Source organism: Aspergillus costaricaensis (genome assembly GCF_003184835.1).
Source record: "Aspergillus costaricaensis CBS 115574 unplaced genomic scaffold BO79scaffold_11, whole genome shotgun sequence".
In the NCBI taxonomy this organism is placed as follows: Eukaryota; Fungi; Ascomycota; class Eurotiomycetes; order Eurotiales; family Aspergillaceae; genus Aspergillus; species Aspergillus costaricensis.
Window position 1 is genome coordinate 956,864 of NW_020291811.1, and position 25,249 is coordinate 982,112.

The 25,249-nt window shown below is 50.5% G+C and overlaps 9 protein-coding genes across 9 annotated transcripts, besides 2 other annotated features; 4 read left to right on the top strand and 5 right to left on the bottom strand.

Annotated features, from left to right (window-relative positions):
* Positions 1-141: 141 nt before the first annotated feature.
* On the top strand, positions 142-1,610 carry BO79DRAFT_227305 (phytanoyl-CoA dioxygenase; the record flags this gene model as incomplete). Its single annotated transcript, XM_025683870.1, has 6 exons — positions 142-359; positions 454-669; positions 762-782; positions 853-902; positions 977-1,342; positions 1,417-1,610. The coding sequence occupies 6 exons, from the start codon at positions 142-144 to the stop codon at positions 1,608-1,610; spliced, it is 1,065 nt and encodes a 354-aa protein (XP_025541228.1).
* Positions 1,611-1,715: 105 nt separating this feature from the next.
* BO79DRAFT_236971 (transcription factor domain-containing protein) lies at positions 1,716-3,920 on the bottom strand (the record flags this gene model as incomplete). Its single annotated transcript, XM_025684642.1, has 3 exons — positions 1,716-2,163; positions 2,215-2,287; positions 2,334-3,920. 3 exons carry the CDS (start codon positions 3,918-3,920, stop codon positions 1,736-1,738), a joined length of 2,088 nt encoding a protein of 695 aa, XP_025541229.1. The 3' UTR covers positions 1,716-1,735.
* A 451-nt stretch (positions 3,921-4,371) lies between these two features.
* On the bottom strand, positions 4,372-5,324 carry BO79DRAFT_144730 (uncharacterized protein; the record flags this gene model as incomplete). Its single annotated transcript, XM_025678395.1, has 3 exons — positions 4,372-4,507; positions 4,703-4,767; positions 4,905-5,324. The coding sequence occupies 3 exons, from the start codon at positions 5,322-5,324 to the stop codon at positions 4,372-4,374; spliced, it is 621 nt and encodes a 206-aa protein (XP_025541230.1).
* A 437-nt stretch (positions 5,325-5,761) lies between these two features.
* Positions 5,762-7,790, bottom strand: BO79DRAFT_236972 (arylsulfotransferase family protein). The gene is made up of 2 exons (XM_025684643.1): positions 6,660-7,790; positions 5,762-6,606 (listed from the first exon to the last, which is right to left on the bottom strand). Exons 1-2 carry the CDS (start codon positions 7,461-7,463, stop codon positions 5,920-5,922), a joined length of 1,491 nt encoding a protein of 496 aa, XP_025541231.1. The 5' UTR covers positions 7,464-7,790; the 3' UTR covers positions 5,762-5,919.
* Positions 7,791-10,392: 2,602 nt separating this feature from the next.
* Positions 10,393-12,223, bottom strand: BO79DRAFT_236973 (putative isoamyl alcohol oxidase; the record flags this gene model as incomplete). The annotated part of the gene is made up of 3 exons (XM_025684644.1): positions 10,393-11,656; positions 11,715-11,915; positions 11,976-12,223. The coding sequence occupies 3 exons, from the start codon at positions 12,221-12,223 to the stop codon at positions 10,393-10,395; spliced, it is 1,713 nt and encodes a 570-aa protein (XP_025541232.1).
* A 1,656-nt stretch (positions 12,224-13,879) lies between these two features.
* On the top strand, positions 13,880-15,187 carry BO79DRAFT_263189 (uncharacterized protein; the record flags this gene model as incomplete). Its single annotated transcript, XM_025686645.1, has 4 exons — positions 13,880-14,048; positions 14,124-14,496; positions 14,561-14,678; positions 14,731-15,187. Exons 1-4 carry the CDS (start codon positions 13,893-13,895, stop codon positions 15,185-15,187), a joined length of 1,104 nt encoding a protein of 367 aa, XP_025541233.1. The 5' UTR covers positions 13,880-13,892.
* A 2,878-nt stretch (positions 15,188-18,065) lies between these two features.
* BO79DRAFT_192911 (putative MFS sugar transporter) lies at positions 18,066-19,752 on the top strand (the record flags this gene model as incomplete). Its single annotated transcript, XM_025680929.1, has 3 exons — positions 18,066-18,159; positions 18,221-19,494; positions 19,548-19,752. 3 exons carry the CDS (start codon positions 18,066-18,068, stop codon positions 19,704-19,706), a joined length of 1,527 nt encoding a protein of 508 aa, XP_025541234.1. The 3' UTR covers positions 19,707-19,752.
* Positions 19,753-20,137: 385 nt separating this feature from the next.
* On the bottom strand, positions 20,138-22,442 carry BO79DRAFT_192914 (Zn(II)2Cys6 transcription factor; the record flags this gene model as incomplete). The annotated part of the gene is made up of 4 exons (XM_025680930.1): positions 22,391-22,442; positions 22,236-22,324; positions 21,208-22,171; positions 20,138-21,142 (listed from the first exon to the last, which is right to left on the bottom strand). The coding sequence occupies exons 1-4, from the start codon at positions 22,427-22,429 to the stop codon at positions 20,138-20,140; spliced, it is 2,097 nt and encodes a 698-aa protein (XP_025541235.1). The 5' UTR covers positions 22,430-22,442.
* Positions 22,443-23,427: 985 nt separating this feature from the next.
* BO79DRAFT_263197 (NAD(P)-dependent alcohol dehydrogenase) lies at positions 23,428-24,578 on the top strand (the record flags this gene model as incomplete). The annotated part of the gene is made up of 3 exons (XM_025686646.1): positions 23,428-23,710; positions 23,791-24,220; positions 24,278-24,578. 3 exons carry the CDS (start codon positions 23,428-23,430, stop codon positions 24,576-24,578), a joined length of 1,014 nt encoding a protein of 337 aa, XP_025541236.1.
* A 345-nt stretch (positions 24,579-24,923) lies between these two features.
* Positions 24,924-24,996: a sequence feature (Protein overlapping with rRNA (BO79DRAFT_144441, RAK90402.1) was converted to a misc_feature.).
* Positions 24,997-25,023: 27 nt separating this feature from the next.
* Positions 25,024-25,211: a sequence feature (Protein overlapping with rRNA (BO79DRAFT_144441, RAK90402.1) was converted to a misc_feature.).
* Between the last annotated feature and the right edge of the window lie 38 nt (positions 25,212-25,249).

The window sequence follows — 25,249 nt, forward strand, 5'->3', positions numbered from 1 at the left end:
AGACAATCTGACAAAGATCCAAATCCACGAAGATAAGTACAGACTGAACTCTGCACCTACCTCAATCCACACCCACCCACACTTCACAGCGAACATCGACACAAACCAGTACTACAACAATAACAACAACAAACAATCAATATGTCCACCATAGCCACTATCACCACCACAACCACGACCACCACCGCGGAGCCTCCCAAAAGCCAAGGCTACGGTCAAGGCCAAAACCGCATGCTCCTGGACGGCCAACCCACCAACTACGGCGACTTCCGCGATGCACTGAACCGCGATGGCTACGCCGTCATCAAGGGAGCGATTCCACTTGATCGGGCGAATGGATACGCGGATGCGTTTTACTCGTATATGGAGGGATTGTAACCACCCCTTCACTTTCTTACCTCTCATCCCCCTTCTCTATATCATAGACCAAATACTGATTGATATTGGTGACAGCAACCTCGGCTACAACCGACACGACCCCAGCACCGTCCGACGGGACAAACTGCCCGTGCTCAATGAAAAAGGTATGATACTCGACTACGGCGTGACACACGAACAGTGGGTGTGGGATATTCGTGGTGAGGAAGGGGTAGTGGATGCGTTTAAGAAGGTGTATGATGATGAGGATTTGATTGTTTCGTTTGATGTGGTGAATGTGGGGTTTGCTAAGTATTTCTCTCTCTTTCTCTCCTGTTATTGCTTTGTTGTGAGTATGCAATGTGCGGTGGTGCTAATATGCTGGTTTCTGTGTGTGTGTGTAGTCGGGAGGATCTGCCTGAGAAGTGAGTATTCATACCACCACCATCTTCCATCCCCTCAAGTGAAAAATAAAAGGATACTAATAATAAAAAGCAAACCCTGGCCCCACCAAGACCAAGACCCCTCCAAACCAGGCTTCAGATGTACGTTTCCTTCCCCTTTCCGCCTCCTACCCCTTATTTCATCCAAACAATTAACTAATATAAAATCATACCAGGCCTCCAAGGCCTCGTCAACCTCCTCCCCAACGGCCCCAACGACGGCGGCCTCATCGTTTGCAAAGGCGGGCACGCGCTCTCCGCCCAATTCCACACCGAAATGGCACACGAAGAGCGCATCCCCGCCTGGACGACCGAATGGTTCGGGTTCACTGATGCGGGGATGAAGTGGCTGGCGGACCACGGACTACAATGGGAGAAGGTATGTGCTGAGCCTGGTGACTTGATTGTCTGGGATAGTCGCACGCCGCATTATAATGTGCCTCCGACGGGTGGGCAGGATCGGTTTGCGGTTTATACCTGCTTTATGCCGGTGAGGGAGGTCGAGAAGGAGGATTTGGTTAGGAAGAAGGGGGCTTTTGAGAGTGAGTTTATTTAATTTCTTATTTGGGGGTAAGGGGGAGTAGGTTTGGGAAAGTGCTAATGGAGTGTCGGGTAGATCGGTTGGGAACGACGCATTGGCCGCATGCGAAACATGTCGCGAAGACGAATATTGCTATGAGGGATGGGAAGCCTTGTCCAGTGGCGAGGGAGAGGCCGGTGCAGGAGCCGGTGTTGAGTGAGAGGGTGTTTAAGTTGACGGGGATTCCGTATTTGGAGAGGATGGAGGGGGGTGCTGCGGTTGCTGCTTAATTGTTGTTAGTGTGTTGTTGTGACGTTTTTAAAGTCGCTCGTTGTTTGATTATGTAGTTTGTATTGAATGTTACAATTGTTGATTCTAACTAGTTACAGTCGTTACTTATCTTCCCCGTAGAGAACTATCGTATATCAGGCATCGATCCCGGACTATCTAAGCATCCCATCCAATTCCACAGCTCCTCCACATTGTATCCTTCGAAGGGAAATACCTGGTCCACGTTGACACCCTCCGCGACGAACCCATCAAGCATTGATGTACTGGAAAATCCTAACGAGTCTAGATGGTCTTCGCCATGGTCTATAGCAGGTGTAGATACGGCTGATTGTATCACACGCTGAGACTGGTATTCACCATTACTCTGTTTGTGCAGATCGCTCGGCTGCATCACTTCAGTAGGCCGCCAAGATGGCAGCGCGTCATCAACTGCTGGAGTAGGAAGTGGATTAAGCTTCGCGAGACTGTCACGGCTGTGTGGACGCCTTTTGGCTTCTGCAGCCGACCAGGACCGAAGATGGGTGCTGCATTGTTCGTAGATAGCCGCGATACCTATTCAACTTAGTTGATTGTACCTGTGTCATGCTTCGTGCCATATCATACCTTCTATGAATCGCGGATCGGGATCGTATCGAGATAGGTGGTGACTACTATACTCTAGACATGCCTTGAGAAGCTGTTCTCGTTAACTCAATTCCACAGTAAGTGGGAGCACAGCATACCTGCAAATCCATGGCCTGTAACCGGGAACCCGGATGCTTGATCAGAAAGATAGCCAGTACAATGCAAGCCAGAAGGGATGGGCCAGCCGGGATAGTCTGCGAGTCTGTCTTGCGTTCCGACAGCTGGACGCTGAGCTTGGCAATCGCTCGAGCGCTGCTCACGCAGATTGACTCTCCATGACGCATTCGAAACTGCGATGGCTCATCGGAGCAATATTTCGCCACTTCCTCCTCAAAACTCGATGTCGGGGCGATGAGGGCGGCGCGATGCAGCGAGATCAGGGTGCTGTGATACTGGATAGACAAAAAAGCAGCTGCATGAAACTCCTCGTCTGCGCAGAAGATATCACTCCCCGGACGCATGTCGGTAGGTACCCGGTTCGCCCAGGACAACAGTTCGCGGTCTAGTCGCGCTGTGTCTAAGAGGATTTGTCGCACATCCCTTGTCCCTGATTGATGACTGTACAGATGATGACTGATATTGCCTTGGTATTCTCCAAGCTCGACGTGCCACTTCAGGAATTTACTCTCTCCTAGAGCATCTTCTGGCTTAGGATGCTGATATCCGATGACAGTCGGCCGTCCCGATTCCAGATGCATCATCTTCTCCAGACACCAACACACGGCCCACACGCGTCGCTCGATGTTCTTTCCTTCGGAGTTGGAGGTAGAAGTCCGGTTGATTCCCAGCGTATAAGCAGTCCGAATAGCCATGCCTAGAGTCTGCCATGCTAGACCTTCCTGGTTCCGCCCGCGGTATGCCATGGTGAAAAGAAGCAATGTCTGCACGGTCGGGAGATACGGGATGATGATAACATGAGACAGCAGACACGCCGCTGCTTGCAAGTAGCGATCTCCGTCCACTGTTGCCCCCTGGCCTATCTCGTCTGCTCCTAAACTCATGATCAAGTACGCTGACACGATCCGCGGGATTTGGTCGCGCGGAAGGTTCGTGAAGCCACCCGCAGTGGCAAAGAGATCAGTACCCAGGCGAAGCCGGGTTGTGTTAAAGATAGGATAGAGAGTGTGTATGCGAGTGATATAGGCGGACAAATAGCGCTCTCGTCGGTCACTGTCTGGTAGCTCCGGCAAAGACAGAGATAACGGCAGATCGAGTTCCTCCGCGTGTCTCATCCCGTACCGGAAGCAGCCCGATACTGGTTTCAGTCGGGCAGCCTTGAAGTAGACATCGAGGGATTTCGCCAAGCATTGCGAACTGCTTCCACCCATAATCTTGACCTTGTCGGTGCCATGCTCGACGTTGAACGAGACGTCGAACGGATGATGCACGGGCGACACCTCATTAGGCGACAGCTTCTGTGGGGTGTCGGTCGCTTCCTGGTGATTCTGATCACCGACTGCCGGATGCTGAGGCTGATCATCATTCTGAGGAGTCTGTTTGTCTGGTATATCCAGCCATTCTCGAATGCCAGTCACCCCTGGTCGCTGGGGATCGGTGGTGATACATTGTTGGTTGCGCAGGCGGCAATTGCGGCACTTGGGATACTCTGCATCGCATTTGACCTTGCGCTGACGACAGATGTTGCAGGCCATTGACAGCCGCGGCCGCTTGGAAGGCCTGTCCATGATGACTAGGGGGGTGATTGCATTCTGCGAGTGTGGCCTGATGTTAGTAGCTTATCTGGATGCTTGGAGGTGGAGAGATGCATCATGACAGCTTTGCTGGAGCCTACTCCAGGTTATTTTCCGACCCCCACATCGGGTCCCCGCATTTTTTTCGCATCATCAGGGAGAGTGCTAACTGCAAAGTATGCTACTAGTCTCCCTTCTGCTAAGTTATCTGCAGGCCCGAGCCAGCCTCGGGTCCAATCGGGCGGCAGCTGGAGGAAGCACTATCAATGATTGGGGCCGAAATCGTGGGGTCATGAGACTCGCGGGCGCCAATCAGGTGGAGGGAGTTGTAAACTGCCACTATCTCTATGAAGCAAGTCAAGAAGCCACCCAGTTCATAGGGTTGTTCTACCTTAAAGCCTCAGGCAGATAATACATGTATAGTTATCTGCCCAAGCACTCTCCACTACATCTTCATCACATCAACAACATCTCTATTCACTGTGACACAATGCCTACCAAACTCCTCATCCAAACATCTCTCGCAGCCAGCATCTGCTTGCCTTTCTACATTCCCTACCTCCGATCCAAACATCGCCCATCTACACCCCATACACGCAGGCAAGTCACACAACCTTACCCAAGTTGCATACCTAGCAGGACTATACTAATCACCTTAGTACCCGCCAACAGAACCTATCCAGCCATAGGACCCTTATTCCACCTCTACTGACCAAACAACAAGCATTGAACCCAATAAAATAAACAAAATCACATTCAACAACACTCACATCAACATCAACATACTACCACCTCCTCTCCTCCATCCTCTTGAGTCCGAAAGAAAACCTACGAACACAACCTAACCACCAAATCCCTCTCCGCCCCGACAACTCTAACCTGACTCCCCCCGACCGGCACCCCATCCTCCCAAACAATACTCTCCTCCCACCCACCACCATTCTCACCGCCCTGCACAACCCTAACCTGCACACTCACCCTCCTCCCCTTGAACGGGTCGCCATAAACATCCGACAAATCAAACCACACCTGATTCTGCCCTTCGACAAAGTTATACGCAAAGATTGTTTGCGGCGCACCGGTATACAGTCCGTTCCGGAGAGTCGTGAGCTTGATGCTCACTCCGCCGGTTTGCGCGTCGTGGTGATACGGTTCTGTGTAGTTGGAGTATTGTTGGGTGGTGCTGTTGCTGCTGCTGCTGGTGACGGGTGCAGCTGCGGGAATGGTGATTTGCGGACCGACTGTGGATGAGACAGACCATGCGTAGATGGGGAAGGCGCACGTGTTGAGGATTATGGCGTGGCCTGGGGTTATAGTGCTGGTGGTGATGGTGTCTTGGGGGGTGGGGTGAGTGGTTGCGAGCGGGAGAAGGAGAGGGAGGAGGATGGTAGGTTTCATGTTTGATGTGGAGAACTGGAGATACTAGTAGTATTAAGAAAGGAAGGTCGTTTTTGTGGAGGTGTGCGTTGGTATGATGAGTGCATAGCTGAGCGGGTGGGTCGAGAGGTGGGATATATACATCTGTCGGTCTGGCTGGATCACCGCTGGATACTATAATGATGTTAGTTGGTTGCACATTACGTCTGGCTGCAGGTACTTGTGCTCTGAAGATTCCCAGCTTGAGCACGGTCATCACATCTCTGCCGGTGCTGTCGCACTGGTCCTCCCAAGAGACCCGGATGGGACACACAAGTGCGTGATGGACGGGACATCGTGTCACGTCTGATCTGGAAGGGAGGACTATATGGCCGTCAGAGGATGCCATTCTTTTGCAGTGTGTGTTGGCCAAATTTCCCAAAATAATAAGGTATGTGAAGCTAGATGGACTTCATATAGCTCTATTCATCATCGCTAGCAACAAGTAGAATGCTGCCGTAAAGGGTATACTATTTACAAAACTTAGAATCATCAATATATACAATAAAAATCTGCATGTACACCCCGACCCTCGCTCAACACCATCCCAACCGTCGTTTGTGCGTCAGAACGCTGTCTAGAAGTACGCCATAGCGGATGTCCCCAGAGGAATGTTACCCTTCCGAGCAACCACCTGGAGCCAGTTGGTGCGCAGTCCCGTCACATGCGCCGTGGTCTCGAACCCGTTGCGCTTGATCGATGTGACAAATGTCGGGTCAACCGCATCTGCCGACGAGGCCGTGTAGATGGCCCAGTTGTCATACTCCGTAGCTCCATTCCAGCTCATAAACAGAGTAGCCGCATCCGACGTCGTCCGCACGATCGCCACTGCGGGCTGCCAGAAGGGGGTCGCCTTCCACTGGCACTTGTAGCCGCGGTAAGACGCCACCGCATTGTCGTCACCGAACTGCGCCGTCATCACCTCGTTGTTGTGGGCGTCATACTCCTTGACTTTCGAGATGGAACCGTAACCGAGCACAACGTGAGACGTCTCCTCACTGAGAAGCTGGTAGCTGCCCTGGCTGACACTGTGTATCACGTCACTCGAGTCTTTCAGCGTGCGCAGCGTCGACACCTTGCGGTTGGTCAGGTCAACGTGCAGATTCAAGCCGGTGGTTGCGTCGACAGTATCCGTGGGTGTGTTGGCGTTGTTGAACAAGCTGATTTGCATGCTGTCTTCCGTCTGGTGGTAGACACGGATGTCGTGCTGCCAGGAGAAGATGGCACCGTCATCAATCTCAAAATCGCCGGCGTTGCGTTCACCCTATCAAATATTAGCAAGTAGGTTACGACCAGAGCGAACATGATTCCACTTACACTGAGCTGCCACATCACTGACCCATTGTTGTGAACATAAAAGCCGGACCAGTAGTGACGCAGCGAAATGATGTATCCTTCATCCATCAGCTCGACGGAGTTGATGTGGTAAGCGTCCCAGGGCTTGTCCTGCGTCCCCTGATCTGCCCCCAAGCCCTGCTTGGAGGCCTCGAGGGGGATGTCCTGAAGGTGGTCCAATGCGCTCCACTGATACACAATCTCGTTGGTCGCGATATCGATTTCGAAGAACATGCCGTCGAGCATGTAGTCATCCACCTTGCCGCCGATGGAGGACAAGTCGTGCTGAGTGACGTTGTAGGCCGTGACCAAGAGAGTGTTGCGATCCGTCACATGACTCTCGTGTAGATCGATGTACGAATCCCTGGGGGCGCCGTCGGGCGAGACGAAGTTGTCCTGGAGGGTGACGGTGTAGATTTCGCGGTAGGTGTTGTCGAGAATATGAACCGTGCCGTATCCAAAGCCCAGATCCATCATGTTTCCGGCCCAGAAGGTGATGACGTCCTCGTTGAAGAGTTTCTGCACCTTGAAGTTGGCCGTTACCTCCTCCGGCCCCTGGTAGATCAAGTGGCCGTCCTCATCGTATATCAGGGCAGCCGTTCCTTGCGGTTGATTTCCACGGGGGCCGACAAAGATATAACCCGGATCTGTTTGGCCGGACTTGGTGACCTTGATTTGGGGAGGGGTGTATGGAGCGGTGCGGTAGGTGTTGTAGGGGAAGGTGTCGGCGGCTGCTTGCGTGGCCAGCAGCAGGGCGCTGCAGGCGGCGAAAAGAAGGCGAGCCATGTGGGAAGGAAAGAGAGCTGAACGCCTGAACGAGCTGTTGAAAATTAAAGGGTATATAGTATATGATTCAAGCAAAGTTTGTTAAGCGAGCGACTGATATACCCCTCCTAGTAAGGTAGGGGACTCGTAAGCAAAGTGGAAGTGGAAAAGAATCCCCCACACACGGAGGTGTCTGACAACAAGAGGCAGACAAGCGGGAATAGGCTGAAAGAAAGAAGCAAAGAAAGAGAACGCTAGAAGGGACAGAATCGAAGGAAAGAAGGAAATCACGGAAGATATTATAATGGGAGAAAAAAAGGAACGAGGGACACACGGCCAGGCCGCCAGATCGGCCAGGAGAGATGGAGAGATGGAGAGATGGAGACGAGCGAACGTAAACTTGCTGGAGACCTTCCCGGCAGAATCGGGGATGGCAGCCACCTGCCTTGCCGGATACAGTAGGCGGAGAGACTATTCTGCTCCAGGCACGGGACGGAGTGGCAGATAACGGCTGACTATTGGCGGAACAAGGTGGCCGATCAGGCTGGCGGTGGGAATGCCATCCACCACTCTGTTTGGCTGTTTCCCTCTGCCGCATCCACAGGCCACGCACCCCCTCGCCGCTGTCCGCGGCTCTCAATGGGCCCTGTCAACCCTTGGCCAGGGTCTTCATCTGCTGTGCCAACCAGTTCCAGCTGCCCATTTATTGTGACCGTCCCCGATCGTCTCTCCCAGCCTCAAATGACGACCCTTTCCACCTCACGATCTCCCCACTTGCACCCTCTGCAAGACCCTGTTTATCCGACCCTGTTCGCTGATCAGGGCTCGGACTCGACAGCAACGCCGTTAAGAGGCAACTATAGCCGTGGAATTCGACACAACGGGCATCTCGCTTCGACGCGGTTCATTCCAGTCAATCCGTGCGCTGCTCATCCTCAATATGTATCTCGAAGCGAGCGGCGCCGCGGCACCAGCATCATGATGGATCAGCAGGGGACGGAGTACTAGTATGTCTCGTCATTAGCAGACCATCTGCGGCAGCTGCAGAAAACCCTACACAGGAGCCTGTGAAATATCTATCTGTCCAATATCCGCGCTGTAAAGCTTGGTTGATTAACAGACAATATACAGGAAACGACTGTTTCACCCTATGCCCCTGTCATAACTTATACGAGGAATGGACTCCCCACCATCTACCCGTCTTTCACTGCATGCAGGACAATCAGTCAAGACACCAGCTCAGTACACAGGACTACTTCCATGACGGCCATGAAACATCCACACAATAATTAGACAACAGGCTGTTTTCCAAACCTTAACACCCGCTTGACGTATTCAAACAGCAGCATTTGGGCAAGATCTTCGAACTAGTACCTGGACGGAGAATTAGTTCCCACTTCCTTCCCCGCAGAGAAATGACTAAGCGATCCCGTGACCGATGTCTTGCTGGCCTCAGGTCGGATAACTTCTGCACGAGTTGCTCAGACCTTCACTTAGGCGAGATTGCGCACGGCAAGGTGTTAAAAGTGAGCTTGGCGACTGCTCCAAATCCACATCAAAAGTATAGCCGGCGAACGACTAGCTGCTTGGCTCGAAGCAGTTACTAATTAACCGAGTTGGAAGATCTCAACTCTCGACTTCCCCTACCTGCATTGACTTATCCCCGGTAGCAATCGGGTTTGTTTCATGACAGTGACTTCAGTCAATTATTGGGACGCATCGTTGACGCTCTCTCGAAGCAAGATACCAATCTGAATCTCAAAGATATTGTCGGAGTCGTGATGGTCTGAGACATGACTCGTCGAGTATGTCGAGAGATACTAACGAGTGAGACGCTTCGTACGTTTGGAAAAAAACCCCCAGCATGTCTAGTCTACGCATTCTGGCTGAATTAGAGATGTCTGGATCTTTGCGTAGATTACTGAGTGATTCAAATAACAGCCGTAAATAATCTATGTCAAAGTTCTCCGAAGAGATTATATGGCCAAGAACGAGGAATCACAAGGTCACTTTACAATTACCTCTCAGTCGTAGAGATATTGCATCACGGATGCCCCTGTGCCAGACCCCTCTTATTCCTCTGCGGATTAAAGAAAACCGGGATAGTCTACTAAATTGGGCCCCGAAACCATATAGAGACATTAGAATTGGGCGAAAATTCTTATGTCTTATGGAGACCGAACCCGGGAAATATCTTCCGGCAGCAAATATTTATATCTTCATCAATGATTTACTTTCGAGCCAAGCACACAAGTACCATACTAACTACCTGCACCCGTGATATACTAGGTATTTATAAGGGACCTCCTGTTCGATAGATAGGCCTGGAATTCACCATCCAATATCCTCCCAATGTCACTACATGACATGATACCCCTTTTATCTCTTCTAGAGATTCCAGATACTCAGCGTACATTATTATCAGCCCCGATAACATTACCGCGGGATAAAGTTTTACTAGTAGTGCTCGGTGGTAGCTATTGCCTTAGGCAGATATGATAAATATATATATATATATATATATATATGTCATCTAAATGATGGTAGTTAGTAGTGAGTATTTGTACCTTCAATTTTTACTCATTTCCTGAGGTTTTTACTTAAGTTGCTTCTCTCTTTCTTTCTTGGTGCTATTACACTTTCTATTCTATTTCCCTTTGCTTGTTTCCAAAAACTCTACTAGTTGACGCAAATGGTTCATTGGAAGCATGACGGGAATATTTTTGCTTGGAGTGACACAACTTGTGAGCATGAAAATCTGCCTATTACCTAATCAAGGAGAACGATCAAAATCAATTAAGAAGTGGATAAAAGTTAAATAACGTAAGAAAAAATGACATTATTAGTCTATAAAAGCCGTAATCTATCGTCTATACAACCGCGCAAGCTCAATACTGTACAGTAAACATCCACATATAAAACATTACGTATGGGGTATGATACAATATTCTCAGACAGCAGCGCATGCCTGCTCAGTCTTGCACATGCGACCCGACTCAGCCACAGACCAATACTCGCTACCGGCACCCTTGGTGACGTAGAAGACATGGTCGGGGTCGTACTTCTCCTTGACCTCGCAGAGCTGGGCGTAGTTGGCGCCGAAGAATTCCTTCTGCCAGTTCTGCTGACGGAAGCTGCCCTCGTTCTCGTAGGAGCCAGAGCCAGGGGTCACGGCCTCGAACTGGGGAATATAGTCATTGGCAATGCGCAGCTGGTCGGCGACCATCTCGGACCAAGGGGCAGTCTCGTTCCAGGTGGAACCGAACTGCATGGTCACGGCGGCGTTACGCCAGGGCTGGAAGACGGCGTTGGCGGTGTCGTTGGAGTTGGTGACGTTCAAACCGACACCGACAGCGATGAGACCGTCATTGGTGATGTTGCGGAGGACGGAGACGAGGTCGGCGGTGTTGGAGGTAAGGGTGTCGCGGGGGAGGAGGCGGCCGCCGTAGTTGTACTGGCCGACCTCGAGGTTGCCGTAGGGGAGGGGTCCCATGTACTTTTCGTAGTGCTCGTAGTAAGAGGAGTACTGGGTGTAGGCGACGGTGTACGCGATGCCCAGGTCGGTCAGGGCGGAGAGGAAGGGAGACAGGATGGTCTTGACCTCAGCGGTGGTCTTGTTGTAGGCGGTCAAGGGGTTGATGAGGAAGATCTCGTTGGTCATCTCATAAATAACGGTGGTGCCAGCATCGACCATGGCGGGCAGCAGGGTGTGGAAGTGCTCCACGGCCTCGAAGAAGAGATCGGAGGTGATGTTGGCAACGGTGAACTCAAGGGCAGCACCGGAGACGGTGGCATCCGGGTGGGCCTTGACGGTGAGAGAGGTGACAACACCGAAGTTACCAGCACCACCACCACTGAGGGCCCAGTACAGGTCGGTGTTGTTGGTCCGGGAGGCCGTGATGACCTCGCCCGAAGCAGTGACAACCTCGAAGGACAGGGTCTGGTCAGCACCCAGACCGAAGGCAGTGCTCAGAGCGGAGTGACCGCCACCCATGGTGTATCCACCAGCGAGACCGACAGTAGGGCATTCGCCGCCGACGACAACAAGTCCCTTTCCGTGGGTAGCATCGAGCACATTGTAGCCCGTGACACCACTGCCCAGCTTGACAGCAGAACCCTCGTAGGTGGAGTCCGACCACTCGGTGATCTCGACGTCGTTCAGGTAGTGAGTCCAGATGGCCAGGGCACCAGCACCAGTGGAACGGCCAAGGTAACTATGAGATGGATTAGCACACCATCCTACATGATATAGAGGAATAGTGCAGAACTTACTCATGACCGGTGTTCCTGATCACGAGACGGATGTTGTTCTCCTTAGCGAAGTTGACCGCAGCAACAACATCATCAGTCGTGGAGACGTTGACAGCGTAGCTCACGTAGTTGCCAAGCAGGCAGGGCCGGGACTCAGGCTGGAAAGGATCGCAGCTCTGGTTGGCAAAGTAGGGCTGCATAACAGAAGAAGAAGAGACCAAGCTGAGATTGTCTGACGTCAGCATGGTCTAAGTTCAGGGAGTGGAGGAGGGGGTGCCTTACTGAGTCTGCGGGTAGTACCAGTTGTCCTGCAGGTTCGTGCACTCGGCGCCATTGTAGTTAGGGTCATGGCAAGGAGTACCAATGGGAACAGTCGCAACCAAGCGACCGCCCACAGTGCTATTGAGGGAGTCCCAGCTGGAGGTCGAAGGCCAGCAGCTATCGCCGGGCAGGCAGTGGCAGTCGCTAGAAGCAACAGCCTTGGAGGCGAGAGCAGCGACGGTTGCCGCAAAGGACCAGGAAGCCTTCATCCTGCAAAGATAATGAAGGAAGGAGAGGATGGAAGAAAGGAAGTGGCTGGATTGAGTGAATAAAGTGACGATCCCTGCTGAGGGAAACGTACTTTATATGCAAATTGATACAGGCAGCCGTATCTCAAGATCAGGAGGAGGCTATTCAGCTATCATCGGACATGTTCCCCAAGTGCGTAAAGTCGCGGGGCAAGCAGTGGATAATTCTACCACCGCGGATTAGCCGGGCGCTGGGTAGTGGAAGAGATACTACGGAAGAGAGCGATGGCCAGGAACTGGCCGAGCCGCCGAGGCAAAAGGTGTGGATGGATTTGGGATGGATTTAGTGAGTTATCTGGCTGACACAGGGGCCGGAATCATTGTCCAGGCACACACACGATCGGAGAACGGCTTCCAGTTGGGCGATGGGACAGTGGCACTTGCTCCAGGTAATTTCGGGCCCCGCTCGCTAGATTGGCTATGAGGCGTAGTATTGGATCAGAATGGCACCATGCAACTCCAAGAGGGCAGGATTTAGGCTTTCGGCGAGCACTGGAACCGGACGGAGTGGAGCTGTGCTAACCGTTTTATTGGTAGCTGACCGATGGACCGTCTAAAAATGAGTACCGCGGATGTTCCGGGGATTTGTCTTTGCCCTCGTCCACGAACAGACGGTGCCGAATCCTTCACACGCTGCTGACTGACTCCTTCGGCTTGCTTCGGTGCCTGCTAGCGATTCCTCCGTGGTCTGAGATAGAAAGACCTTGTCGCTAATATTTTTGGTCTCTTCAGTGGCTCCTATTTCTGTTTTAATTCAATTCTCCCTTCCCTCCCCTTTGCCGGTGTACGTAACTTTTCTTTGCGACCAAGACCAAGAACGCCAAAGGCTTGTTCCTGAAAGTGCTGGCTGCGGCATCTCTCAACTCTGGAATGTGGCTTGAACAAGCTGAGAAAATTTCTCCCTCAAAGTTTGACAACGACCCACCGTTATTTCAAGCAGACAGACGTGAGGGTCCCCGTACCGGTCGCTGTCCATGGTGAGCTTAGAGCAAGGGATCATCTCTCTATCCTCCCCCGTAGGGCATGGGTAGATCTGCAGAAAGTGGGAAGGCCATAACGGTCATTTGATTATCTTCAGTGCCGGCTGCAGAAATCCCAATAAATTGGAGTACCGGCAAGTGAGAATCCTGGTTGCATTCTAGAAATGAACAAGGATGAAGCCGACCCCTGCTCACCTCGTGGCGAATGCATCCACTGCTGCACGCTAAGCGCCACCAGGATTCCAGTAGTAGGGTTGGATTATTCAGAGTCTGGGACTCTTTTCCCCGGCGACGTCTGCCTATTGGGGAAAGCTTTGTCCAATTGCCCTGGCCAACTGGGACAATAGTCTCCACTGTCTTTCGCGAGATTTGTCCGTCGGGTAGCCGGAGCACCCAGGAATTGGATGGATGGAAGGACCAAATCTCCCTAATATTATGTTATCTGCACCATGGATCCAATATCCCAGCCATGCACGAACCTGTCCAGTCGGCAGTCATCAGGACTAAGGCGACTCAGAAAGTATAATTCCCCTGGTGCCGAAATCTTGTGGGAAGCCAAGTTAGTTTCACGATAAAATAAATATACTTGAGTGGTCGCATCTGTTCTGCCAAAGAATGACCTCTATCGTCGCGGACCTTTGCCCTTCGTGATGGGTTCCAATATAACTAACCCTTCCGGACTGGCCCTGGAAAGGGGCATGTGGGCTGCAGTTGCAGTAGCAACCTTTATTCTCATTCTTCGAATCATTGCGAAGATCAAGATTCGCAACTTTCGCATTGACGATGTGTTGATGATCATAGCCTGGGTAACTAATCGTCCTTCCCTCTCCCCGCACTAACCATGGGCCCTTTTGTCGCATGTCTGACCATCTGTGTTTCAGGCACTGACACTCGCATCCACGGTCATCCTGACGCTTTCTGTCCAAAATGGCTTCGGCACGAATCTCACCAAACTCCCGTTCCATTACACCTCGAAGGTGCTGAAATACATCTCCTTCGAGGTACTCCTTGTCACCCTCAGCACCGGCATCGCCCGCTCATCATTTGTCCTCTACCTGTTGGCTATCCTCGGTGGAAAGAAAAAGTATTGTGTCGCATTATGGATTGTCATGTTGCTGCAGCTCAGCGCCAACATCGTTTCTGCGGTGCTGCCACTTTCCATCTGCCGCAACGCTCGGGTTCTTTGGGATCCGACCGTGAAGACAACATGTGGTAGTAGTGTCGCGGTGGTCAACTTCTCTTACTTTTCGTCAAGTAGGTCCTTGCCATCCACTGGCCGTCTCAACTGGGATGTATGGCTAACGTCAGGTGTATCTAGCCGTCAACTCTGCTACTGATCTCTTCCTCGCGGTGTTCCCCACGATTATTTTCTGGAACCTAAACTTGAAGCTGCGGATCAAAATCAGTTTGATTATCCTGCTTAGTCTCGGAATAGTGTCAGTATATCAACAGCTCCACTTATTGGCCTGTCAGCTTACATGGAATTAGTGCTATGGTCGCCTCGATCATCAAAACCACCAAACTCAAGGAAGTCCCCAGCATCACCAACCTCGGTGCCGGCGGTGCGGTCGAGCTGATTCGCTGGGGGTTTTCGGAGAACCTGATCATCATCATCACATCCTCCGTGCCATGCATCCGACCTCTACTTATCTCGTCTGTGAGAAAGCTTTCAAGTGCGGCGCGTTCTCGCTCCTACGAACTCAGTGGTCCGCTCTCAGGTCAGAAAGGAACGGCGAAGAATGGCACCTTCCAGTCTCATGCGCAAGAACAGCCCAGTACGGACAACCGCGATGACTGCGACAGTATCGAGCAGATCCTTAAGGATAGCTACCATTCGGGGTCGATGGTGGAGTCCGGGCGCGGGATTAAGAAGCAGGTTGAGATCTCGGTGGTGTCCAACCAAAAGGGCAGCCGCTGGGGTAGTGACCGGACTAGCCGCTCCTAGCGGACATTTTTCCTTTGTTTTCTTTTTTTCCATATATCTATACTACTATCTGTCTCACTCTAGACAGCCAAATGCATGTTCACGAGTTACGTCAACTTGTCCTGCTATTAATGCCATATAATGAGTTCAGACATCTACTGTGTGCCGTATATCATTTTGCGGAGCCCACTTGTTCTCCGGACCCAAAGTTTTCCTTTGTATCTACAGAGTACCCTCTTCTCCAGAGATCTCTCCACAGCTCCCTGTCGGGAGTGCGTGCTTCTGTACCATCATTAGACACCGGAGGAATTACTCGGTTGGGCAGGTTTGCCATCGCCGGGAACCGTGCCTATTTTCTTGTCGGTCGGCGTACCGGAGTGAGACATCGATCCGGGCTTACGGTGAGCGAGGAAGCAGGCTATAGATATCCCACTCCTCAATAGTGCGCTTGGCCGGCTGGACCATACTCGTCCTTCATCGCTAAACGACTCAGTCCTCGCTACATTAGGCAAGCATCCGAACGTCGGGAAAGCGAGTCGCACACCCAGAAACGTCCAGACCTGTCTCAGTCATGAACCGCGGTTCATAGCGAACGGGAGTGGATCCGGCCTCAGCTGACTTGGTGTCGATGCCGACTCCAGAAACTCCACCCATTTCTGTGAATCAAGGCAAGATCGACCAATTTTTGGGCCAGATCGGGAACGGTCAACCATGAGGCCCTGGCGGCAGCACTTCGGATATGACTGGCTGATCGAAGTCCCTTATCTGGCATTTGGCGGTTATGCCAGTGATTGGAATTCGCTGGGAGAGTTGCAGACCCCTGGATAAAAGTACCGTAGTGCCTTACTAGCTGAATGTCCACAAATTGTGACTTTGGTTGGGGAAGGAAAGGGCGATGGTGGTAGCTTTGGTGCCAGCTCCCTGTGTGGCGGCTGGATCGATCCCAGGCACACATCACAGTTGACCAACCTACTTCCAGCCTCTCATGCTTATCTATGCATCAGAATGTCTTGGAACTCTTATCATAACTCAAAATATGGACAATGATCTTGGTCGTTGCAACGGTTCGTTTCAAACGTCCACACTAACTTGCCACGTGTAGATCCTACCCATCCATTATGGGGAGGGAGTCCGCGGCCGCTCGACAATCATGTCGATCACTAACCCGGTCCAGCGACTGATTCATTTGCGACTGCCATGGCTATCACCTGCGCTTTGAACGACGTCAGGGCTCTGGGATGATTGCCCGGTTAGGAAGAAACACCGCACAAGACTGTGATGGTTGTATTTGCTTGTGATGATGTCTTCTCCTTGGTTGCTAAGATCGGACTGTTGTGCTGTGTTAGTGTGATAGAATAGCCGGTCGTCCTACAATTTCAGGCATATGTTAATGGATCTAAAATAAAGAAATGATATGTCAATAAGCAAAAGAATGATGAGATCATGGGAGACTATGTAATCAAAAGCATGCGGGTTCTTCAACCGAGGTAGCGAGAGATTCCTATACTGGAATGCTAGTAGAAGGAGAACTTGGCGATTCCTCTTTAGTGTAAATCTGGGAGTCACAGTTCCGCTTACTAAGATACTAGCTGATATGTTAGTAACTCACTAACTAATGCATAAGTTAGTTATTGGCATAAGATGACACAGCCTGCATATGAAAGATTGTGCTTGCTCTGATGCCTTAGGAATACATCGTCTTATACCATCACGTGATGCGTAAAGCCACTGACATAATCAAGTGATTACTTCAGCGATTTGATAACATGTGATCGAGAATCCTGCACTATACCATTTCTGGCGATGACTGAGCACGTCCAGAACCTTTTGGGAAAGGAGGCATTTGCTCCGTCTCTCCTCCAGCGTCGATCTGAGCTGGGCGCTGCCTTATCGATCATGACTCCATCTGTATACAGACATCCTCCAGTCCTACCAGACCTTGGATACTACCATGGTCGATGATGCTGGACAGGATGCAACCGACGAGGGACCACCAGTGGCCCCGCTATGAGTTGTAGGAAACGATTGCGGCCTGCCAGTAAGTCGAAGTAACCTTAAGTCCCCATAGTTGGATGGAGTGCATGCTGACTGGCTTGATCCCTCGTCGCTCAGTCCACCAATGGTCGCATCTTCTCACACCCCGTCCGCTGTCGATCATCACGACATTTTGCGGGGTACCGATCCCTAGCCCTTCACCATGTGCGACATATCGAGATCTCAATGTACCCCAGCTGTCTCATCTAGATGTCGGAGACTCTGGCGCAGAGAAGGGCCAAAGAATCAGCAATACAAAAAGCAATTATAGATCTTGCTCTGGAACCTAGCTTTCACCGATGTTCAAACTCAGTCTCTATTTTCCGATTTGGAGAGCGCGAGCCGTGTCGTCACAGATGGCTAGCACGTCATCCGCACCAGCTGTTGCCCATCCGGAACCAACCATCTTCGCAGAGTCGCAGACATCAGAGCCTGACGTCCGGACTTGGCCGCCCTCCCCTCCGCTAGTGCTCCAGTCGAGCGCCCCCGGGCGGGGGTTTATTGCCTGATGACCATTTTCATCGATATGTCAATATAAAGGATCTTCGCACGGACGTCGCATACCTGCCATCTGATTGCACAAAAGCAAGGGGCCTAGCTGCAGGCGCCACAGCTGACGGGATAGTCCATTACTTGTTATATCCCGCGGAAGCTTATAGTTGCCGTGTAGCACGCGCAAGCGCGAATCACGCAACAACAGGGGTCTGCCAGCTGAGCCACCGAGATTTTGGCCTGATCATCTTAAATATCAGTGCTGGCACTGACAGGTCATTTGGCTCTCTGTCCCCCTTACTTCCCCAAATCGGCTCTTACTGCTCCTAAACCGCACCGAAATCGGTTGCTTTGAGGACCAGTCTTTCTCACAATGGGTCGGAAATTGGGCCTCTTCCGGGCTATCTATCTGGTGTCTGCTAGTTGCATGGGCTCTTTCGCCTTTGCATTCGACACTGGTGTTATTAGTACGCTACGCTCCCTGGTTATTCGTTATATACAACGTCGAGCTAACCAGACAATGGCCAGGCGGTGTTCTTACGCTGCCCTCTTTCCAGAATGACTTCGGATACACGGTCGCTCAGAAAACCTCGGTCAACTCCAATGCCGTTTCGATCCTCCAAGCAGGCGCCTTTTTCGGCTGCTTTTTCACCACACCCATCGCATCCTACCTAGGCCGCCGGCTCGGCCTCATTATCAGTTCCCTTGTCTTCACCGTCGGTACCATCTTGCAGGTCGTCAACTCGCATACTCTGGGCACGTTCTATGCTGGTCGAGTGATAGCTGGTCTCGGCATTGGTGCCGCAACGGTGCTGATTCCAGTGTATGCAGCTGAAATGTCTCCTAAGGATCTACGTGGCCGACTCGGGTCTTGCTTCCAGCTGTTCTTCGCTTTGGGAGTCATGGTCGCCTATTGGGTCACGTACGCTGTGTCGATAGACCAGCCATCCGCAACAAAGCAATGGCAGATCGCACTGGGCCTGCAGCTTCTCCCCTCGTCCCTTCTCCTATTCGGTATGTGCACGGTTAAAGAGAGCGCTCGATGGCTCGCCTCTAAGGGCAAAATTGATAAGGCTAGAGAGTCTCTCAAATGGGTACGAGGTGGGGAAGAAACCGAGGAGCTCCAGCAAGAATTTGATGAAATTCTGGCTGGTATTGAGGAGGAAGCTCGGATTAAGCAAGGTTTCACCTTCCGGGAACTGCTGCTTCCCGCAAATCGCTATCGGTTGTTCATCGCCTTTACGATCCAGCTAGCGGCGCAACTTACGGGAAACACGTCCCTGGCTTACTATGCCACTCAGATCTTCTCCGCCGTGGGTGCAGGAAATTCAAGCAAGCTGGTGACTGGCTTCTTCGGTGTGGTAAAAGTAGTTGGTGTCTCGGTCTTCCAGATTTTCGTTATGGATCGCATCGGTCGGCGATGGCCGTTCATGGTTGGTGCCGCCGCGATGGGGTCGTTTATGCTCATCATTGCCTGCATCTTGGCCACACATCCAACTAGCTCCAGCGACACCGGAAACGCTTCGCCAGCTGGAATCGCCATGATCATCATGACATATTGTGAAGCATTCAGTTTCAACATGTCCTGGGGCCCCCTTCCCTGGCTATATGTGGGAGAGATATTTTCGAGTCGCACTCGTGAGATCGGTGTGACCGTCGGCGCAGCCTCACAATGGCTTTTCAACTTCATGATGTCGCAAGTGACCCCGCATGCGATTGAAAATATTGGATGGAGAATGTTTCTTATGTTTGCGATCTTCAACTACGCGATCGTCGTGTATTCATTCATTTTCTTGAAGGAGGTTCGTCTTATGCCCCACTCTGCATTACTGATGAATTTGCTAACATGGAATAGACCTCCAACTACTCTCTCGAAGAAATGCAAGGCGTCTTTGGCGGCAGCGACCCTACGAAGGATGACAAACTTACGACAACTGAAACCGCAGATAAGACACATACCAGCGAGGTCGAGGATAATCAAGGGACTAGCAGTGCAATGCCCAAAGAGGGATGAAGATATATTACTTAATTAATCATGATAATGCGTGATAATAGAGACGAAGTGATGGGGTAATAGCATCGCACAGCCTACGATAATGGCGAGGGTCGTCTATACAGTGACTTGACATGGCATCATAATATACCGTCTAACGAAATTCTTTTTTTTCTACAACACAACAACAATCATATCATAAGAAGGAGACCTCACTTTGCAACCCATGCAAGAAACCTGGCCTGACAGCGGCTAGGCAGAGACTAGGCCAAATTCACTCCATCGTATACAGGCCTGAGGCATCCACTACAGCTGGATTGAACACCTGAGGCAACAAAAATCTTAAAATGTATTTGGCATAGAGACTCACAAAGCAACTTAGATGCACAACACTGAGCGGTATATACTATGACAATGCACGAAATGTCAATATTCCACAATTCCGAATCTCATCACTCTGCTGACGCACCAGCCATCATCTCCTGTACCACATCATCCACCCCACCAAACACATCCCATGAGAAATCCAACAACTCCATCGCCGACTCCGGCTGAGGATCCATGAAAAAAGACAAAAGCTCAGGTGTAGCATCCGGCTGCTGCGCGGGCACATAGTAGGGATCTACCGAGACCGGCCCGGCATTACCATTACCAGTGATGCCATCGGTACACGACCCTTCATTGAAGGTAGTTGTAGGCAAGTCCACTCTCGACATATTATTGTGCAAGGTCCCGCTACTTCCAGATGGAAGTGATGCCGATAACTGACCAAGCCTCCGAGCAAACCGCCGCACCGTAGCCTTCGTGATACAATCCAGTACATCGCGAGTCCGTTTCACTTCAAGCCAATATTCCCCGGTGGCGCTGAGGATATCCGAGGCGGACTTTAGTGCATGTAAGACGGTGTCGAGGGTTGTTTCTTCCTCTTCTAATCCATTCGGTGCCCATATACAATAAAATATAGTGATCGTGCACAGGAACAGCGATTGCACAATCGTCCGGTTATAGTGCAACATACCGGTAATGTATAACTGGCGGTAAAGCCTTGTGCATTGCAGGGCGGAATCAAAGCACAACTTAATCAAGGTCTTGGACGGGTATGGGAAGAGAGGACTTGGGCGTACGACCAACATCACTAACTCATAGTATCTGATCGCGAGCAGATTGTTTAGATAGTATGATGGGCTTTGTGGGTGATGCTGAGGGATGGTTGCTTTCCACTGATGTAGACGGTGAAGTATATCAAGCCGCCACTGGTTGGGGTCTGTGATGGTCGGTTGCGTGTAAGGGGGGTAATTCCGGTCGATGCAATATAGAACGCATTTTATTTCGGCGTTGAAGCGAGCGAATTTGAAGAGGTGGATCGCGCTGGACATGTCGGTTATCCCTGGTGTAGAGGGTTGATTTGGGATCGGTTGGTCTGGTCGTAGGTCCTCGTCGTTGATGTCGTGTGGTAACTATGTTAACTATTAGCGTCGTCTTCTATCGTATATATGGGCCGTAGGGGGAAGACGCGAGATACCCTCAGATCACATTGCTCATCCATAATACCTATAGCCCTACCGAGTGAAGTGCACAGATAACGATCCATTGTATACACGCACCAGAAGACCCTGGTGCGCATCTCCTGATCGAACTCGGTAAAAGCAGAGCCTCGAACATTACGATGCAAACCAAGTTCCAACACATGAGCCAGACAATGGTAATGCAGTGTCCACAGACTGATCGCCGAGGAAGGATTATGAAATGTGTACATTTGCAAAAGCAGCATGCACTTTACGCCGCCCACCGACGATTTCTGGAAAATGGTGTCCAAGTGGACTATCGCCGAGGCACAGTATCCTTCTGCAGAAAGAAGTATCTTCAATTGTTGCGATCGGATAGTGGCCCCAATGGCCAGGACCATGTAGATCTGGAATTGATCGATGGGCAGGAGGAGATCGATGCCATTGTAAGCCTTCTGCAGAAGGTCCAGGTGAGATGGTCGATGCAGGAACGGAAATTGCCCATGGACTGCTTGGAAATACGCCTGTGTCAACCACTGGGCCTGTTTGAGATCAGATGGAAGACCTTTGGGCTGAATATCGAGAAGCTCAGCAGGGATGAAGTTGGTTCCTCCGGTTGGGGGAACTGATTCTTGTGCCAACCCGGCTCGTCGTCCAAGGCCGGTTAGCACGAACCTGGTAAAGAACAGCCCGCTGGAAGGGCCCAAGTATCGAAGATCCGCCTCTGCGTTGATCGAGACCAGTCCAAGTTGATCCGTGATGTCACGCGCTGGGCCCCAGTCATCCTTGTCATTCCCGATTTGGGAAGTATGTGCTTCAGGAGCAGTGGAAGGGTTCGATCCTCTGCAGACCGAGGCACGACGACGATCCAAGGGAACACTTCCCTCGGGTTCATCAGGTTTGTGGAGGTCAATGTATGGTAGGTGCTCCCGGGTGATGGACTCTAGCCATTCTATTCGCGCTTCTAGCTCATCGACGTAACTGAAGTACTATATTAGTATGTGGGTATAAGCAGGCTGTTCAGATCAATGATTAGCTGGCTTACTTTCGGGAAATGTCACGGACTGAAACTCCTCCAACGCACTCTACATGGGCTCGTTGGCAACCCCCACAGACGGGAGTAACTCCGTCGCACTAGAAGAGGCTATTGGATTAGATTTAATGATAGAAGAAGCTAGCGTGTGCCATCAGTGTACTCACACGAATTTTCCGTTTCTGACACCGAGCACACGCGGTCATTATCCGGCCTCGGGGGACCGTCCGACGTCGGGCATGTCGGGCTGGAAGTACTCTTTCAGTCTGCATTATCCTAACCAGTAATAGCAGTCATATCATGTAAATAGAGACGGAATAATGATCGAAGATCAGCGTACAAATGCTATTGTTGGTGATGATTGTCCAAGACATTCTTTCCTTAGAAATCATAAGATTGATTAGTCAGCTATCTGGTCCAAACACAACATCGATGGCAAACTAATGTAAACCACAATCGCGCGGCCCATACAATCACGCGGCCCATCTTGTAATTCTATACAAAATATATCTTTCTTAGAACTACTATATCTCAATTATTTCTTTATTTAGAGGGCTATAACTTTGTATATAGATTATAATTATAATAGTAAATATACCAGGACCATTCAAAAAAATTTAACTAATTAATATATATTTAATATCTTGATAATTTAAAATTACAGGTAAATTACATGTATTTTATATTACCAGCCAATATATATAGCAATAAAAATCTTAAAAAAATATTAAAATTAAATTCATTGAAATAATAATCTATATATTTAGTAAAAAGTCTAATACTTTATTGGTGGTTGAGAAATATCAATTTAAAAAATAGTTTTTATATAGCATGATTAGGTGGGCCGCGCGATTGTATGGGCTGCGCGATTGTGGTTTACGTTAACTATAATCACTTTAGTAGTCATCCAATGTCTCCAAAACGTACTTTTGCTCATATGGCCGATAAATCCTTCAATTGGTGCCTCTCCGGTCTCGTAAGCTACCTAGTTGCTTGTCAGACAGTTGATGGTGGTGAGACGGATCAAAAACCCGCAATGTAGGGCAGGCGGGGACGGACAATAAAACCCGCGACGGAGAATACCTCCGCAACAAGTGGATAGGCAGAGAAAGTGGTATATAAGATACCTATACAAGTCCCTACCCATCCGTCTCTTTCTGTTATCTATCAAATCATCATTTCAAACGTGTCTCTCAGAAATAAAATGGCTTTAACCTACGATGTCTTCCGCGGCTCTCCCGAGGGCAAGATCGTCAGCGACAAAGTCTCTAGCAACCTCGAATACAACGAAGTCTTCATCGAGACCCTCGCATCCGGCATCTGCGGAACAGATGAACACTACCTGAAGACAAACCAAGTCCTGGGCCACGAAGGTGTGGGTATCATCAAGGCCATCGGGCCCGGCGTGCGGACGGTCAAAATCGGTGACCGCGTGGGATTTGGTTTCACTCATGGGATCTGTGCGCGATGCGATAACTGCGCGAAAGGTAAGATATCTATACAGATATCGCTTTCATGACTTTTATAAACTGGAAGTCAACTAACGAACCTTGCCCGGGTGTCAAAGATATGGACCAATTCTGCCGAGAAAAGAAACAATACGGCACAAACGATTTCAACAACGGCAGCTTCAGCTACGGCGCCATCTGGGACGCAAACTGCGTATTTCGCATCCCGGACGAGATAGAAACGGCCCATGCCGCACCCCTGATGTGCGCAGGGGCTACGGTGTGGACAGTTCTGACACGGTTCGACATGCGCCCTGGTGATCGGGTCGGAATACAGGGCGTGGGTGGTCTCGGTCACCTAGCTATTAAGCTGGCTGCTGCTATGGGGTACCATGTCGTCGTGCTCTCGAGCTCCGAGGCCAAGAGGCAAGAGGCTATGGAGTACGGCGCGTCGGAGTACCATGTCTTTCGGACGGAAAGCACTCTCCAGTCATTTAAGCCATTGAAGCATCTCCTGCTTTGTGGGAGTGCTGATGTGAAGTACTCTTCGTAAGTTGTTCTGCGGTTGATTCTGGTGCTACATGCGTAGGGCGTATGACTGATTAGATACGTTGTGGACAGAATCCTACCTCTCATGGATAGCCCTAGTGCTATTTATCCCCTGACTGCAACATTTGAGCCCTCCCCGATTCCTACATTGGAGCTATGCTTCAAGGGCTGTAAGATCCAGGGCTCCTTGGTCGCTTCCCGTCAGAGTACACAGGCACTTTTGGAGTTTGCGGCGAAGAAGCAGATTTATCCAACTATAATGACCTTTCCGTTCACTAGCTCTGGCATAGAAGAGGCGATGAGCCGATTGAGAGATGGAAAGGTGCGCTATAGGGCTGTGCTCATTCGGGAGACATAGATAGTCTTGATAGTTCATCGATGTGTATTATCTAGCAGTGCGGTACTAAGTGCTATATGAAAACATACCCGGAAACTCATATTTGCAGAAGCTTCGAAGATCGATATGAAAAATCCTGGCGGGAGCAACGAGGATCTCGTTTACAATGAGAACAGTATAGATAGCAGTTGGAATCGGGATAGATGCGGATGTAAATCAAGCCCGGGGTGCGATTTACATGCTGGCGCGCAAGTCGATTCTTAAACCTAGATCTGCATATTGATTGATATTTGGTCTTCTATTTTAGTATTAATCTTGCATCATACTCTATAATAGAGGATATAGGGGCCTTCAATGATAAAATAAGCACATACGACCACAGGGTGTGGAAAACAGGGCTTCCCGTCCGCTCAGCCGTACTTAAGCCACACGCCGGGAGGTTAGTAGTTGGGTGGGTGACCACCAGCGAATCCCTTCTGTTGTATGTTTTTATATCTTCTACAGATTTTTGGCCTTGTCAAGTTCATGGCCAGTACCGCCCTATACTCAGTAATGCAAATACCAACCGGACTTTACAAAACTCTTCTTCAATCACTTAGCAGTAGGCTGACATGTAGGGGAACAGTTAGGGCGCAGATATTTATCTTCCAGTAAGTCAAACCATCCCGGTATCTCTTTAATCAGAGAATACA

Bases quoted from the DNA above. Each gene is read 5' to 3' on its own strand.
- BO79DRAFT_236972 (XM_025684643.1), bottom strand. From the start codon at position 7,463: ATGGCTCGCCTTCTTTTCGCCGCCTGCAGCGCCCTGCTGCTGGCCACG. The intron at 6,607-6,659 runs GTAAGTGGAATC...AATATTTGATAG, and splicing joins CAGTGATGTGGCAGCTCAGT to GGTGAACGCAACGCCGGCGA.